The sequence below is a fragment of the Tupaia chinensis genome, unplaced genomic scaffold, assembly GCF_000334495.1.
Source record: "Tupaia chinensis unplaced genomic scaffold, TupChi_1.0 Scaffold000113_1, whole genome shotgun sequence".
NCBI classification, from domain to species: Eukaryota; Metazoa; Chordata; class Mammalia; order Scandentia; family Tupaiidae; genus Tupaia; species Tupaia belangeri.
In genome coordinates, this window is record NW_006159577.1 from 2,104,451 (window position 1) to 2,120,497 (window position 16,047).

At 51.7% G+C, this 16,047-nt stretch overlaps 1 protein-coding gene across 4 annotated transcripts in view; it reads left to right on the forward strand.

Moving 5' to 3' along the window:
* Positions 1-15,403, forward strand: part of CTBP2 (C-terminal binding protein 2) — a 204,786-nt gene extending 189,383 nt beyond the window's left edge. For all 4 annotated transcript variants that reach the window (XM_006143911.3, XM_014586074.2, XM_006143910.3 and 1 more), the window contains 6 exons: positions 4,496-4,702; positions 8,073-8,287; positions 8,752-8,882; positions 9,361-9,488; positions 9,991-10,108; positions 13,417-15,403. In XM_006143911.3, coding sequence (XP_006143973.1) covers positions 4,496-4,702; positions 8,073-8,287; positions 8,752-8,882; positions 9,361-9,488; positions 9,991-10,108; positions 13,417-13,597 — 980 coding nt within the window. In that variant the 3' untranslated portion in view covers positions 13,598-15,403. The remainder of the gene's footprint in view (positions 1-4,495; positions 4,703-8,072; positions 8,288-8,751; positions 8,883-9,360; positions 9,489-9,990; positions 10,109-13,416) is intronic.
* Positions 15,404-16,047: the final 644 nt, after the last annotated feature.

A 16,047-nucleotide genomic window follows, 5' to 3' on the forward strand; every position in this document is an offset into this window, starting at 1 on the left:
CCCGCGGGACCTGCCCCGTGCCCGCGGGGCTCCGAGTGTGCCCGCAGGAGCTGCCCCGTGCCTGTGGGGCTCCGAGGGCAGTGGGCGCAGAGAAAGGCCATAATGGAGCCTCTCCCCCACAGTACCTAGGGGGTCAGGTGCTCCTAGCCATAGACAGGCAGCTGTTCTGAGAGCAGCCTCGAGAGGACTTGGTCAGCCTATCTGTAAACACCCCTGCTGCTGCTGTGTGGGCTGCCACAGGGCCTGTCCTCAGGGCTCATGGGCAGGCCCGGAACACAGCTGGTGTAGACCCTCTGTGGAAGGTCCAAAGTCTGGACGAGCGGATGGGCCTGCACGGGGAGGATGTGAGTACAAGCACATCCTCCTCCACCACCCGCTGGTGTGCAGCTGGGCTCCTGGACTGGGGTTCCTCCGGCTCTGGATGGAGCTTTCCTCCTGAGGCTGTTGTCCACACGGGAACCTGGGCCTCATCCCTGGGAGAACGCGATAGCCCATGCCCAGCACTTGATGGTTGGTGTTCCAAGAAACAGGCAAAAGCTACAGGTGGAGAGCCCCAGTTCAGGGTGTGGGGCTGCTTCTCTTAGCCATGGCCAGCTGGCCTCTGTCCCAGCACCCGTGCATGCTCGTGTACACCGAGGGTTGCAGGGCCACAAGGAGTTGACCGCGGGCACCAGGGTCCTCGAGAGGGCCGAGAGATGCTGCACTTGCTCTGTGTTTGTAAAGTGCCAAACCACCTCTGGGCAAGCAGGCATCCTGCCTCAGGAGCAGTGAGGCGCCCAAATCCACAAGGCTGCGGAGGGAAACTACAGAACAACCAGGAAGCCAGGCCTAGTGGACCCGACACAGCCTCGCCTTAGAGCATCCCAGGAGCCTATAGCCTCTCTCCCCACCTTACCCAAGAGGGCCCAGTGCTCAGGGACAGGCTGGGTTTGCGGTACCTGAGCTCAGACACTGCCAACCCGTGAGGGCCTTCACTCGCTAGTCTGCCACCTGCACTGGGGGTAACACCTAGATACCTGAGCCATTGGTGAGTCTGGGGTGTGAGCAAGGTGGAGGCAGCCGGGCCACAGTGGGGCCTGTCTGTGGAAGTGGTCCTGTGAGTCTGGACACATTGTGTCAGGGTTGCCCAAAGGCACCCCTAAAAGTAAGGCCATTCCCGCACATAGCATAGCAGCGGGCTCAGGAAGAGAAAGTGCACGGGGATTTGAGACCCCCCTCGGGGTTGGGGAGGTGGCAGTGGTGTGTGCACCACTCTGTCCAGAAAGTGCCATATCCCTTGCCCTCTGCCCGTGCCCCCAGCCTGACTTGCTACGAGCGGGGTTCGCGTCTAGCCTCGGCATCATTCTGAGCCACTCTTCGTTGTAACAGAGAAACTTGAGAAGATGTGAGTCTCCAGAAGCGTGTTTAACGTAAACTAAAATTTTCCATTTTTCCCTGGCATAAACAAGGATATTTTTGTTTGAAAACAAATGCTCTTTGTGCTCCTGGGAGAGCTGAAATCCCAAGTTTGAGCAGTGGAGGAGAATATGGTCGAGTGTGCCCGGGGCTTCTCATGGCACAGCCCCTGTGACACGCAGCCCTGTGTTTGTGGTGGCATCAGCGCAGGGTGCCTTCACAGAGCCAGCCCCTCGTTTCCAGGGAGAGACGGGAGATTCGTGCCTATGAAACTGCCTAGTTTCCCCATTGCGGAAATCTCAAGAGCCAAGGACCTGGAGCCAGAGAGGAAGGCGAGCCGAAGTGGGGCAGTTGTGCTCTCAGGGTCTTGAGGCCCACAGAGAATTCCCAGGGATCGGGACTTTAGTTTTAAAAGCAAAAGAAGAATGTGAGTAGTGGCATTTCATTGATCCTGGTCCAGTCTGATAAGAGAGCTGCTTGAGAGACATCTGCTGGGCCCTTTGGAATGGCCGTTTGCAAATGTGGAGAAGTCCAGGGAATGGATGTGAGCCTCTGTCCAGACGTCCTTTGTCACCAAGTGTCACCTGAATCATTTGGTCAGTCTGTAATGAGGGCTGAGAACAGCAGGTGCCTGTAGGTACACCCTCATCCTGATGGCGGGATTTCCCATCAGGTCCAGAAAGCAGGCCCTCCCCACCCCAGGTGTTGAGGAGGCAGCACGCCATCGGGGCCTGTGAAGCCTCTGGGACCATGAGGCCCTCTGCCGGCCTCCCATCAGCTCCAGGATGATGAGTGAGAGTCAACACTGCCTTGGAAGAGCAGGGCAAGCTCCGAAACGCCTTCCTTCCAGCCCCCAGCAGGAGAAAACAGTACCTGGGATGGGTGAAGGACTCTGCAGCTCCTCTGCAGGAAGCAGGGGAGGGCTGCGGTGCCGAGTGAAGGGGCTGAGCCCTGCAGGCGCCCGCTCTGTGTACCTGTCTGGCAGACTCGTCTATCTGGTGTCCAGCCCGCAGGCAGTTGGGGGCTGTAGGAAACAATCACAGATCACCGCGCTGAGAACGAGAGGAAAGCAGTGGGGCAGAGACTCCCACGAGCCTTGAGGTCCATGGAGACTGACAGCCTGTCTCGCTCTGGGTGTTAGAGCCATATTTGACACGGCATTTGACAAACCTTCAACCATCATGAAGGACAACCACATCCACAGAACTGTGTGGAGTAGGAAGAGGGTCTCCCCTTGAGGGTGACGAGGCTGTGGAGTTTCCTGGCAAAGGTGCCGCTGCCGCGGGGGCAGGCCGCTTCTTGTCCCAAGCAGCGCTCACAGCACTTTCCTGTCCCTGCTACAACTGAAACCCGTCCTGTCCCCTCTCTCCCAGACTTGGGACTCTTGCTGTTCAAATGGGCACTGGAGCCATGGAGGTGAACGCCCAGGTCCTGGGTGTGGAGGCTGAGCCGGTGTGCCCCGCCGGCCTCCCGCATGCACTCCGTCCAGTGGCCTTTCACACAGTTCTTCGGGGTCTCTCATCCAGTGTCAGTCTTGTCGTCATGCAGGGGCATGGCTGACAGAACCACGGCAGCAATGGGTCACGGCCAGTCCACACTCAGCCCTTCTGCCGCTGGTTTTTCCCGGTGGGTTCTGGCCTCTCAGCAGTGACCAGTGTCCCCCTGCCAAAGGCTCCCTAAAACCTCTGGCATCTGCCTCCATCTATCCAGACTCTTACAGTAACAGGCCTTGGGATCCACTCCTAGATTTTATGCTGAGTTACTTCAAGTGGACCGGGCTTGTGTGCAAGATGACTTGTCCTCTCCTGGGAAAGTCAGTGGGCCTGGGTCGCAATGACACACATGTCCCCTGACAAGAATTGACTTTGCTCTCCCTGTCTGTTCTCCTGAGGGTGTCACTCGTCAAAGCCCAGGGCCTGGAGCAACCCTCATAAGTTGCCAGCAGCGTCACTGCCAAGGTGGCCACAGCACCGCCAGCCCTGTCTCCTGTCCTCAGAACTTTCTGCCCCCGCTCCCAGTCTTGGGGAGACTGGAGGGAGAGGGCTCCAGATGGCCCTGCTCTGTGGCCTTGTGTGTCCTGCACAGGGCAGCTCTCGGTGCTCCACACCTAAGATCTGAGGGATTCTTGACCTTGGCTGAAACTCCTCAGGGAGTGACACCCAGGTCTCAGGCTGGCCTCTGCACCCACCCCAGGGCCTCATTCCTGGAAATGTCTCTGCTCTCTGCACAGTGCCTGCTGCAGCGGGACTGGGCCCAGCCTGGCCTCTGCCCCCTGCACCCTTGCTATGACTGACAAACACTCACGTTCTTCCCCAAACTCTCTCCCACCGAGAAAGGTCAGTGCCCAGGCCTTCCCACCTGACACTTGGATGCATAATCTGGGCCTCACCCTCTCAAGCCACCCTCAGGAAGGGCTCTTCTGAAAAGCTGGGAAGGCTCCTGTCTGCTCTGCACTCCTCCTTCCGGAGCAGGACCACAGGAAAGGGCTGCGTCCGGCCATCAGCTCCACCCCTTCTAGCACTTGTATGCATGTTGGGATGGAGGTGCATTTTTTTAGAAGTAAGAACATACTTCTTTTTGTGTTGAACTCTTAAAACGTCATAAAATAAAAAGCCAGTCTCCGTTGCCATGGCCCAGCCCCACATGGAGGACCATGGGGCTTTTTACCTGAGTAGAGGCCTTTGTGAGGAGTCTCTGGACTTTAACCCTGTGTCTGAGGGCCTGCAGGGTGGGCCACAGTGCACACTGGCTTCCTGCTGCTCCTGAGCCTTCCCTAGGACCCCGCACAGGCCTGGGAGGAAGCTGCTTGGGCCCTAGCTCAGACCACCAGGGGTCCGGCTGGATGCGAGTCCAGTCCCGGACCGAGAGTCCTCGTTGGGCATGTGTTAGGGGCTGAGGGCTCTGAGGGTCTTCTGACCCCTGTTCAACCCTGCATCCCCCAAGGCCAGGAAGGCGGCCTGTCACAGAACCAGTAGTGGCCGAACTGGCCAAACCTGCCCATTCCTGTAAGCCCTGTGCCCTGGCAGGGTTGGCCGGGAGCCTGGGGCCTCACTGTCGAGACTGAGTGTTTCTCATCTCTGGCCGCCCTTGTCCTTTCCAGGGATCGCCGTGTGCAACATCCCGTCCGCAGCTGTGGAGGAGACTGCCGACTCCACCATCTGCCACATCCTCAATCTGTACCGGCGGAACACGTGGCTGTACCAGGCGCTACGGGAAGGCACGCGGGTGCAGAGTGTGGAGCAGATCCGCGAAGTGGCCTCAGGAGCAGCCCGCATCCGCGGGGAGACGCTGGGCCTCATTGGCTTCGGTATGTGCTGCTGCTTCACCCCAGCCCCCGGCACCCGGCAGCAGACGCTGTGGGAGAGGTGGACAGGCTTGCCTGTGGGGAGCCAGGGAAGGCCTGTTCCCGGGGAGTTTAGGTTCTGCAAGTGGCTGTGAGAACGGGTGGCTGCAGGCAAGGCAGGGTCAGGACCCCTCAGAAGCCACCCCAGAAGTAATGGCTGGTGTTGCTGATTGAAGTGGGCAGCAGGAAGGGGCTGTGCCCACTAACATGCCCTGAAGTTCAATGCAGAGGAGACACGGAGGCGCATCGCAGAGAGACTGGCAGGCTTGGGGCTTTCAGTGCAGCTGGCAGCTTAGCAGAGACCTGGGCAGTGGGTACGGCGAGCTCCCAAAGGCCTGTGCACGTGAGGCTAGGGTGGCAACAGCACGTCACTCAAGGGTGTGGTGGCACAGTCAGGCTGTCGGCTGGGAGAGCTCACCAAAGAGGGAGGCAGGAAAAGGTCTTGGTAAAAGCGAGTGTTGCTCATGGACACACGTGAACAGGCCCTGGGGGGGCTTTCGCAGGTGAATGGCAGGGCCCGAGACGGTAGGCTTGAGAGCACAGCAGATGCCGTACCGGACCCCCCTCCCCTCGCCCCCCAGGCCTCAGCTCGTTGGCCCTGAATCTCAACCCCACTGCTACTGGCTCTGCGACCGAGAGGAAGCTACTTGACTTCTCTCTGCCTGTTTCCTGATCCGTAAATGAGGAATGGGGGGCTATGAGGTGGCTGCCTCTAGGGACTCAAAAGAAGGCACGGGGGCTGGAAAGTCCTGCCTTCCAGAAGACTGCCCACCCTGACACTCAGCCTTCAGCTCAGGGAACTCGGTAAGGGGAGGACAGTTTGAATGAGGTGAGGGAGCGTGACGCTTCCTGGAGCGCCCATGTTTATGGCACCTCCACGGGCCTCAACTAGCCTCACTGGGGTCTGAGTCTCAGTGCCCAGGTACTGTGGGGATCTCAGTCGGGGGAGCTGGTCTATAAAACTGTCTTGAAAGGACCAACATGTTTTGTGTCCCTTAAGTGGGCATGACAAAATGACTTGGTAAGAGCCTCAAAAACAGAAATGTCAGTGAGGCTAGCGAATAGCACAGCGCCCTCTGCTGGGGCCCCACTGGTATTTCTGCGGCTCTCAGAATTTTTTTTTTAATACTTTTTTTTTTTTAACTTTATTCATTTATTTTTAAATTTGACTAGAGAGGGACAGAGTGAGGGTGGAGGAGTGAGAAAGCAAGCCACCAGGTCCGGGGACTCAAACCACGGTCGGCTGTGTGAGAGTCCAGTGCTCTTAGTATCACGCCATCTGCCGGCCCCATGGAAATGATTCTTCATCATCATCATCATCCTCGTCTTCATGTGGTTTTTAAGCCCCTCCTGGGCCTTGGCAGTCCCTGGCCAGGTTACAGAGCCTGCAGTGGCTGTGAGTGGCGTGGCCGTGTGGTGGGAACCTCACTGGCAGGACACTTGTTTTGGGGGTTTCCAATTCCAGCCGTCACAGAAGCTTACTGTGGTGGTTTCTTTGGCCATGTCCTTGACATCCAACTTGCAAGGACCTGCTGAAGATACCAAGGACAGCCCCCTTGCTTCAGCCCTTTTGTCTCGACTGCAAGCTAATTTCTGCCAAGGTCTTCTGGGTCCCCTACACAAGATGGTCCCTCCTTCTGCCTTTGCAGGTCTCCCCATAGCCTTCCAGGACTGTGCTGTTGGGACAGGAGGAGATATGGGTTGGTGGTGGCCTAATCAGCTGCAGCCACCCTGTTGGGGCCTTCACTGGTCTCAGCTCCACTGAGCAACAGCAGCCGAACCTGGGAGTGGGGGCGTCACGTCCCTCCTGCCCGGCTCATACCTGGGCTGGCAGGGGTGTGCTGTGGGCCAGCGCAGCTCCAGTTTGGGGACATGTGTGAGCCAGAAGGAAAGGGCAGCCCGTGGTAGCAGTGTTCAAAACACCCTAGATAGTTGAGCTCTCTTTGACAAGGACTAGGTTTTGATTAAATCGGTAACAGAATTAAGCCATCGGTTCTTTTTCAGAAAAGATCATGGTTAAAGTGGAAGCCAGTGAGAAGATGAGGGTTTGTGAGTTTATGAGAAACCAAACCACTGAGAAGTGCTGCCCACCCAGTCAGCACTGTCGGGCTTGCTCTGGTGTGGCTCCCTGAGCTGCTTTCCCTCCGACGCTCAAGGCCTGGGCCGTCAGGCCGGGTGCCACGTGCTCAGACTGAAGTGTGTCAGTACAGGGGAGGAGGCGGGGAGCTGAGGACCGCTGGAATGGGCTAGCAGGGACAGTCACTGTGCTGGGGGGGGGTCGGTCATCCCATGTTTCGGGCACATCTTAGCCCCATCACCACGCTGTCCACACTGCCTGCTCCTCTGCCCCTCCATGGGGTGTGACTGTGCATCCAAGTGGGGACACTGAAGGGGCATGGCGTGATGGCTCATGGCCCTCTGGTCACCTGCAGCTGTGGGTGGCCTGACTAAAGCATGGCGGTAGTCTGAGACCCGCCCGATCACACCGCTGCAGCAGCAGGGGGAACGGCCACAAGAAGTTACCCGCCTCCCCCACCCCGTATGGGCTTCCCCCTTTTCTGTCTCCCTGCCTGCGCAAATGAATGACCGCCTGAGGTGGGGCTTTATTCTCCCGATAGAGTCCAATCAAGAATCACGTGAACCATTTTATTTTCAAGCTGCAAAGTGTTCTGGGAATCAGGAGGTGCTGTCGGGCATGCATGGGTTTGTGCAAATGGTGGGTGTCTGGGATGCAGGGACGTCATCTTGCCCTGTCTGTGACGTCCGTGTAACTCTAGAGTCCTGGCGTGCTGCACACCGGCCGAGGACACGTGCAGGCCTGCCAGGCACTGGCTGCACTGCAGCGCTCCACTCCGATCATGTCCCCTTGTATGAGCAAACCCAGCAACGATCAGGCAGAACATTCCCTATTAAATCTGGAGAGAGATCGAGCGATTAGATTTGTACTGGGAAGCCGGCTGAACAAATGTGAAGTGAGGAGATAGACAGGGAGGGGAGCCTGGTGAGGGCAGAGCTGGTGGAGGCAGGCACGGGGGTCCGTTACAGCACTCTGATCGTGTGTCGGTTTAGAAATGTCCATGAGGAGGAAGTTAAAAACAGTGGGCAGCCGCAGTTGGCAGCCTGCCATGGGCAGCCTAAGTGCACTGTGCAGTCCCTCCCCGGGGCTTCCACCCCTGCCTTTGCACTGGTGACCCGGGAGTGGGTGGTAAGTCACTGAGCTCTGGGTGCACAGCAGCCACCAGCAGAGGATGCACTCAGGCTGAGACGCGAAGGAGGCGGCACAGCTGGAGTGGGGCTGTGGACTCACTTACCTGGACGCTCTGTTTCTGCACAGGTCGCACGGGGCAGGCGGTTGCCGTTCGAGCCAAGGCCTTTGGATTCAGCGTCATATTTTATGACCCCTACTTGCAGGATGGGATAGAGCGGTCCCTGGGCGTGCAGAGGGTCTACACCCTACAGGACTTGCTGTATCAGAGCGACTGCGTCTCCTTGCACTGCAATCTCAATGAACATAACCACCACCTCATCAATGACTTTACTATAAAGCAGGTAATTTGAGAATGAACGCCCTCAGACCCTGGAAGGTTCGTTCAAAAGGCGGCGGAGGCTTCTGCACTGGGCACAGTGGGGAAGGAGAATTGGCTCCTGGGCACCGTGCTGAACAGGAGTCCTTGTGACACAGCAGTGATGAGCATGGAGTGACAGGAGCTAACCCAGGACACAGGTCGTATCTGTCCTAGAGCCATTCGTGCAGGCCTGACCTCCAAGAGGAACGAGGCAGAGGACATGGCAGAGCTTCAACCTTCCTCCTTCTGGCCCCCTCTGGGATCAGCAGAAACTGACCCTTGGCCTCCGGCTGTCACCAAGACCTCCTCCTCCCTTTCCCAAACTGCAGCACACACACCGAACATGTAGACCAGCGACACTGGTTTGCAGCTCGCGTCCTCAGACCTCGGTGCCTGAGCTGCCTGCTGCACGGCACGCACGTAACCGGTTGTTCTTTCCTTCCACAGATGAGGCAAGGCGCTTTCCTTGTGAACGCGGCCCGCGGGGGCCTAGTGGATGAGAAAGCCTTAGCTCAAGCCCTCAAGGAGGGCAGGATACGAGGGGCAGCCCTTGATGTGCACGAATCGGAGCCTTTTAGGTGCGTGTGGCTGAACTACGCTGTTTCCCACTTGGAACCTGAGGCACTTTCCCAGATCAGGTCCTTGGGTAGGGAACGAGAGGCACTTACAATCTCTGTTCTTCTCATGACTGCTATATTCTCATTGTCAAAGGGCCAGAAGGTTCCCGTAGGTATCAGAAAAGTGAGAGGCAGAAAAAGGGTGGTGATGGTGGTTCTGTTCTGTGAACAAACAGGCCTCATCTCTCCCCTGGGATATTCATTCTGGTTAGAAGAAGGCAAGCCCAAGACAGAACTGCTTTGTGTTCTTCTGATCTGATTATTCCTGACAATGTTTTCATAGTAATTACATTCTAAAACTCCCAACCCTTATAAAATATAAAGACGTTTATTACGTGACTAACTGCTGTTCTCCATGGCCCAGTGTTCCCTTTGGATGAGCAGGGTAGGGAATGTATTCAGCTTTTCCTGTTTACTGTGGATTTTTACATTTATCTAGCTTTGCTCAGGGTCCGCTGAAAGATGCCCCGAATCTCATCTGCACCCCCCACACGGCCTGGTACAGTGAGCAAGCCTCGCTAGAGATGAGGGAGGCGGCTGCCACGGAGATCCGCCGAGCAATCACAGGTGAGCCCTTCCGCATCTCCGAGCACCACAGCCTGGCTTGCTGGAGGGCAGCCTCGGCTCTGGTGTAGCTGCCCTGCTCCTGCCAGGTCCAGTTGGTTCCCAGTGTCGGGGCAGAATTCGTTCCTAGAGTCGAGTTAATTAAATCTTGTATGAGCTGGGTCCTGTTGATGTGAGTGCTGAACTAAATTTCAGAGAGACCAATTCCCTGAATCTCTTTACCCCCAGCCAACTTACTATAAACGCTGGAGGGCAGCTCCCAGGTCGATACCATGGAGAGGCTCCCTTCTGTTCCACCTGAGTGCCAGTGGTAAAGAGCTCAAGCTCACTTCACATTTTACTAAAATAAGCAGGCTGGCCTTTTGTTACAGATAAGGGACTTGACTTCAGACTTTTATCAATAAACACATTTTAGGTTATTTCCTCCCAGTATGAGATACTAAGTATCATAATTCAGTTTATGTTGACCTTAAAAACATGATTAATTTTAATCATCTTACTCTAGGTCGCATCCCAGAAAGTTTAAGAAACTGTGTGAACAAGGAATTCTTTGTCACATCAGCTCCTTGGTCAGTAATAGACCAACAAGCAATTCATCCTGAGCTCAATGGTGCCACATACAGGTGAGGAGGGGAACTGAGTGTCTCAGTCGAGGTGCCTGGCTCCCTTGGAGAGAGAGAGAGAGAGAAGAGAAGCCCAAACCTGGGAAGTTTACCTTGGGAGGTTGCTACAGGAAAATCGGCCTTCTCGTGGGGATTGTGTACACTGTCCTCAGTCCAGTGCCTCCTTTCCATGAAACAAGCATGACTTAAGGGATACAGCCTAGAACTGGAGTTAAGAGAGTTCCCCTTTTGTGCTAGCGGTAGGGGGTGGCTTGTCATAGGGCACCTGCACTTCCCAGAGGGAGGGAAAGTGAGAAGTCACTACCACGCCCGCCCTGTGAGTGATGGCCACACCACAGTCCCTTCTCTTCTCGGCCTTCTGGGAGATTTTTGCACACACGCATGCCGGGCGTGATTTTCAAGCTGCCTTGTTTAGGACCCAGACCACAGTTAGCCATGCAGGAATCCAGCCCTTAACCATGCCACCTGCTGACCCCAGGAGTTCGCGTTGTAAAAGGAGATGGAGATGATTTCTACATGTGCTAGGAACTGCCCATCATTTCGAAACCACTGAAACCAGAGGGCTTCTAATACAAACAGTTGTCTTTAAGATCTTAAGAGGCAAAGATATGTTTTGTTTTGTTTTAGAGATTTTTGCTATAGGGCGTGTGTGCTCGCCAGAAAGACAAAGACAGAGCTCTAGACAGAAAGCGAGAAATCACCCCCCCAGGAGGAATGGCCACAGTCCCCTCTCCTCCATTCTCCTCTCAGGGTCTTGGGCACGCACGCACATGTGACTGGCATGAGTTTAAGCCACCAGGTCCGGGACTCAAGCTGCAGTCAACTACGTGGGAGTCCAGCGACATTGCCATTACGCCAACTGCTGGCCCCAAGATAGCATTTTATTTTTAGTGATTTTTTGTCTTTTAATTTTAATCCCCTGTCCAAGGAAAACACTCTGATCAACTACTGGCATTGTCCACCCTGAGGACTGATGAAAGGTAGCATCTAGTGTGGGAAACAGTGATTGTAGCAATGTCAGGGAATGTTCGCTGGGCTGGATAAAAAGCAGATCCCCTTAAAAGGGAGCAGTGGTTTCATCTGTGCTGTTTTCCATGGTTCTGTGCCCCTCGTTATTGCTGGATTTCAGGGAAATAAATAGGTCCTTCTTGCATGAAGAGGAGCCCACAGTCTTGATGCGCAAGTTTGTTGCTTACTCTACCCCAGGGCTTCCCAGTCTTGGCCATGCTCGCTTTGGGAGCCAGATCATTCTCCTGTTGGGGCCAGTCTGCATCCTGGGATGTTCAGCAGTATCCTTCTCCACACGCGGTGCCTGTGACACTTCCCACCTCCACCTGTGATCATTGACACTTCAGTTTTAGAGTTTGGGTGATGAAAGCTCTGGCCCTGAGGAAGCTATTGCTACTACTTCTAGGTCATGTGACTTTCTCTACATTTCATAATGCCATACCTATTTTGACCTTGCAAACCCCTTTTTTAAAAAACTCGTCAGGGTATATGTATGCTTGTTGGAAATGGAGGGAGGGAGGGAGGAAGGAAAGGAGGGAAAAAATGGGGAGAGGAGAAAGCACCTCCCATAGGGAATGGTCACACTGCAATCCCTTCTCCATTTCTCCTTTCAGGATTTTGGGCGCCCACACACATGCTCCAATGTTTTTCAAGCTGTTGGATCCAGGCACCTTAACCACCACACTACCACCTGGACCCACTTAGCAGCATTCTTAACCATCATTACGTGAGCCCATCACAGTCCCACACACTTTGTTCATTAATATTAGTGGCCCACCCTCTTAAGAGCTCTGTTGTATTTACCCTTCAGACATTTGGTCCAAGGCCCTTAGCTCCCCTGGAACACTACATAGCTCTGAGACGATAGCTCCAAGTGCTCCTATTGGTCAGTGTCCTTCTGGAGAAGTCTTGCCTGGGGATTTTGACCAGTGCAGGCAGGGTGGTGTCCACAGTGTGAAATGTAACACTTGACAGCATGTGATAACTGTGCAACTGATTCATTGTATGGAGCCAGCAGTTGGCATGGCGGTTAGGATGCTGGGCTCCCACACAGGGTGACTACAGTTCAAGTCCCAGACCCGGCAGCTTGAGAATCACACCAAGTGTATGTGTATATAAGCCCAAAATCCCAAGAGAAGAATGGAGAAGGGATTGTAGCGTGGCCATTCTCCCTGGGTTTTTTGTTTGTTTTTCACTTTCCCTCTCTGTCTCTACAGCAAGGCCACATACCCTATGGCAGACCAATCTTTTTCTTTAAAAAAAGGCTTATTCTAAAGCACCAGCCTCCTAAGTATATTTAATCACACAGTCACATTGTGGCCTAAGAACCATACATTCTGTAGGTGGCTGATAAAGCATGCCCCACCCCACCCCACACACACCTGCACTCCTTGTTGTGCCTGAAATACAGAATGAGTCCATGTCTCAGCTTTCTGAGGAAGACAGGCACAAGCCTACTGAGTGTGCTGTTTTCCCTGTCCCATGTCAGAGCAGAGCACATCATAACCAGCCTAGGAAGCTTGTATCTAGTGAGTGCAAGCTGCCATGATGAAGTATGTAGACTGTGTGGCTTATCAACCACACAAGCGTTAGTACTTATGGTTCTAAAGGCGGGAAACCCAAGACCACGGTGCCAGCATGGCTGGGTTCTGATGCAGGCTCACTTCAGGTTGCATACTACCAGAGCCACTGAATCCCTTTTGGGGGGTGGGGTGCACTAATCCTATTCAAGTTTGGCCTCAGGACCTAATCGGATCCCAGGGTGCCATTACCTTCTATCACCACCTTGAGAGTAAAGTTAGGCTCTGAACATGTGGTCAGGGGGAGGGCCCAGAGACGATGTCTAGTCCGTAAGTCACACTGGAGTGTTTCATTGCTGTCTGTTGAGCTAGCAGTAAATCAGTCAGTATAATCGATAAACACTTTCTAGACTAATTGGTAAACCTGGGAGTCCATTTTGTGAAAACAGTACCATATATATCCACAGATGTTCACATTAGTATAGGCTAATATATTAGGTCAGAAAAGTCATGGCATATGAAAAAATGTGTCATGACCTTCCTTTTGACCCAGTATGTTGTCTATAAGTTAGAAAACAAGTGGTCAAGTTCTCAAATAGTTTTATACACATACATATAAATTAGATGTGTTTAAAATTTAAAAATCCTCAACTTCTCCTTGCTTTGAGAGTTGGATGACAAACTATCCCTTCAAAATTACAAGAAAAAATGTTTCTAAAAAAGAGCAGAAGAGCTTGACAACTCTGCCCTCACAAGGCCCCTTTCCTGTGTGCTCCCTAGATATCCACCAGGCATCGTGGGCGTGGCTCCAGGAGGACTCCCAGCAGCCATGGAAGGGATCATCCCTGGAGGCATACCAGTGACTCACAACCTCCCCACAGTGGCACACCCTTCTCAAGCTCCTTCTCCCAACCAGCCCACAAAACACGGGGACAATCGAGAGCATCCCAACGAGCAATAGCAGAGAGTGCTGAAAGGTAATCAATCTGATAAACTTGGGACCAAGAGACAGAGAAAAATAGATGAACTAAGAGAAAAAGAATTTGACAGTCTTTTTAACTGATTTCTGGACATATGCATCATTGATGTTGCAGTGTTAAAACCACAGAAGCTAGAAAACTGAAGATTTCGTCTACATACGGAAGCGCTGAAAGACTAGGACGTGATTTATTAACGACCAACTTCTGTTATTGTGTGTTAAGTTTTTCATCTGTGCATCAAATCACAAAGATTAAATAGAGCTTTTTCCTTTATCAGTCCCTTGGGCACAACAGGTCCTGAGCACCTTGCTCTAGAATGTTGCATCAAGAGTTCCAAACATCAAAATAAAAAATATTAAGAGGAAATCCCCATCCTATGACTCTAGTCCCTTCAGTCTGCAGGGGCTGGTTACCTCTTTTTTGCTAATAGGAAGATTAAATTACTACAAAAATGGGGAGAAAACTGTATGCCTGTGTTAAACATCCACACTGTAGGATCGAAGACCGTACAGGCTCCTGTACAGAGAAATGTGTCTCACATCAGAACTGCATAGTGAGCGGGCGAGTTGGCTGGAAGTTCAGTAATACCCTCTGATGATGCAAAAAAAAAAAAAAAAGTATTAAGTTTCACAAGCTGTTTGTACTCAAATATATTTTCTCAGTTTCAGATCCTCAGCTATTTTATTGAGTGGAAAGTCTTGAACTGAAAGAGTTCAAGAAGAATAATGTTGCATTTCCTTATGTCTCAGGAAACACTTTTTATGGTAACTTGTCAGATTGTCTATGAACAAACCCACTTTTTTAGACATTGATAAAGTCTTCTTTTCTTCACGTGATATTTTATACAAGAACACTTCAAACGTGTTATTAGATGTGACTGATTTTAACAAATCCTATTAGATTTGTATCAACTAGTTACATGTTCTATTCATAGTCTTTTGTGAATCATTGCCTTTTTGTTTAAAAAGATGGCCTATTTTGAGCCTTTGTATAGGTACATTCCTGTTTTTGTGACAAAAGAAACTTTAACTGTCCCAAACAGAAAAATAATGGCTATCAGAAGTATGTTTTGTTTTAGTGTGAGTTACCGTTACTGTATTTGTTTATTGTAAAGGTGGACATTTAGCGTTCAGTGCAGTTTTCAATAAAAAGTAATTAAAATTCTGTTAAGTTCTGAAATTCAAGTACATCTCACCAATGTAAAAGTTCCCTACTTGAGATGTTGAAAGGCAACTGCATTGGCATTAGCCAGTTTCCAGCCGTTACTCCAGGGATGTGCCTGTCTATTCCACAACCAGACTCAAGAACGCTGACAATTACCTCATGTGGTCAAGTTTAACTGAAAAAACCTCACACGAGTCCATCGTTACCACATCATGCCAACCATATGATGAAATAGTGGGCTGAAAGCTAAGTCAATTCAAGAAACAAGCTGCTCAGGTTTTAGTTTAGTTTTGGTTTTAATTTACCTAAAAGCAAAATTACCTTGCTCAAGGATTAATGAAGGGAGGGTGGTGAATCTTCAAACTTTTTTGCCCGTGTCCTAATGATTGTGGTATTTACAGGGAAGTATTGCAAAATAATTAACATCAGCCATCTCCACAGGTTAAGAACTTTAAATTGATTTAATGGATCTCTCTTTTTAAATATCATTAAACTCTTTATAAATAGTGGTGCCTGCAAGTGTTGATCAAGTCCAACAATTCCAGGTAGCAAAGTCACTTTCATCCTTTCTTCTTCCTTCCCTTCCCATTAAAAAAAGAAACAATGGTGTCTTAAATAATCAACCTGCCTGGCCTTTTCTCCTCACTCATTTTAAGGTGGTGGCCCCATCCCAACTGCCCACAGAATACATTAAAACAACCTCTGAGGTTGAGGGAGAGAACACATGATTACTGACCTATCAACCTATCAATCACTCCAGGGAGAAAGGTAGCTTAACATTATCCTTATAATCACTCATCAGATAGGCAATGAAATGTGGACGAAAAGGAGGCCCCAGTATCTGTGCAGAGCACTATTTTCCCCTAACACACATTAGGTCTAGGACACAATGAGCCTAAAAAAAACAAAAACCATAAAAAGGCAGTCTGAATCCATCGTGCACCTGGGTTTTAGTTTTAATTAGATCTTGGTTGCCCAAAACAGTCCTTTGGAAATGATTATATATCTAAATTGACTCAGAAGAAGAACAGGTCAGAACACACAGTTTTTATAAGTCTACACAGTTCAGGTATTACTGTCCAGTGCTTACCCAGACACGTATAATCTTTGACAAAGGACTGCACACTCTATCTTGGGACAATAATTATGGCTGTTTAATGTTCAAGAGCTTAATATAGCAATTTACCAAAAGGTTTTGGCCTTTAACAGCGAAAACCATTTAAAGTCCCATTCCAGTCTAGAGCCTAGGAAATGGGACCATCTATAA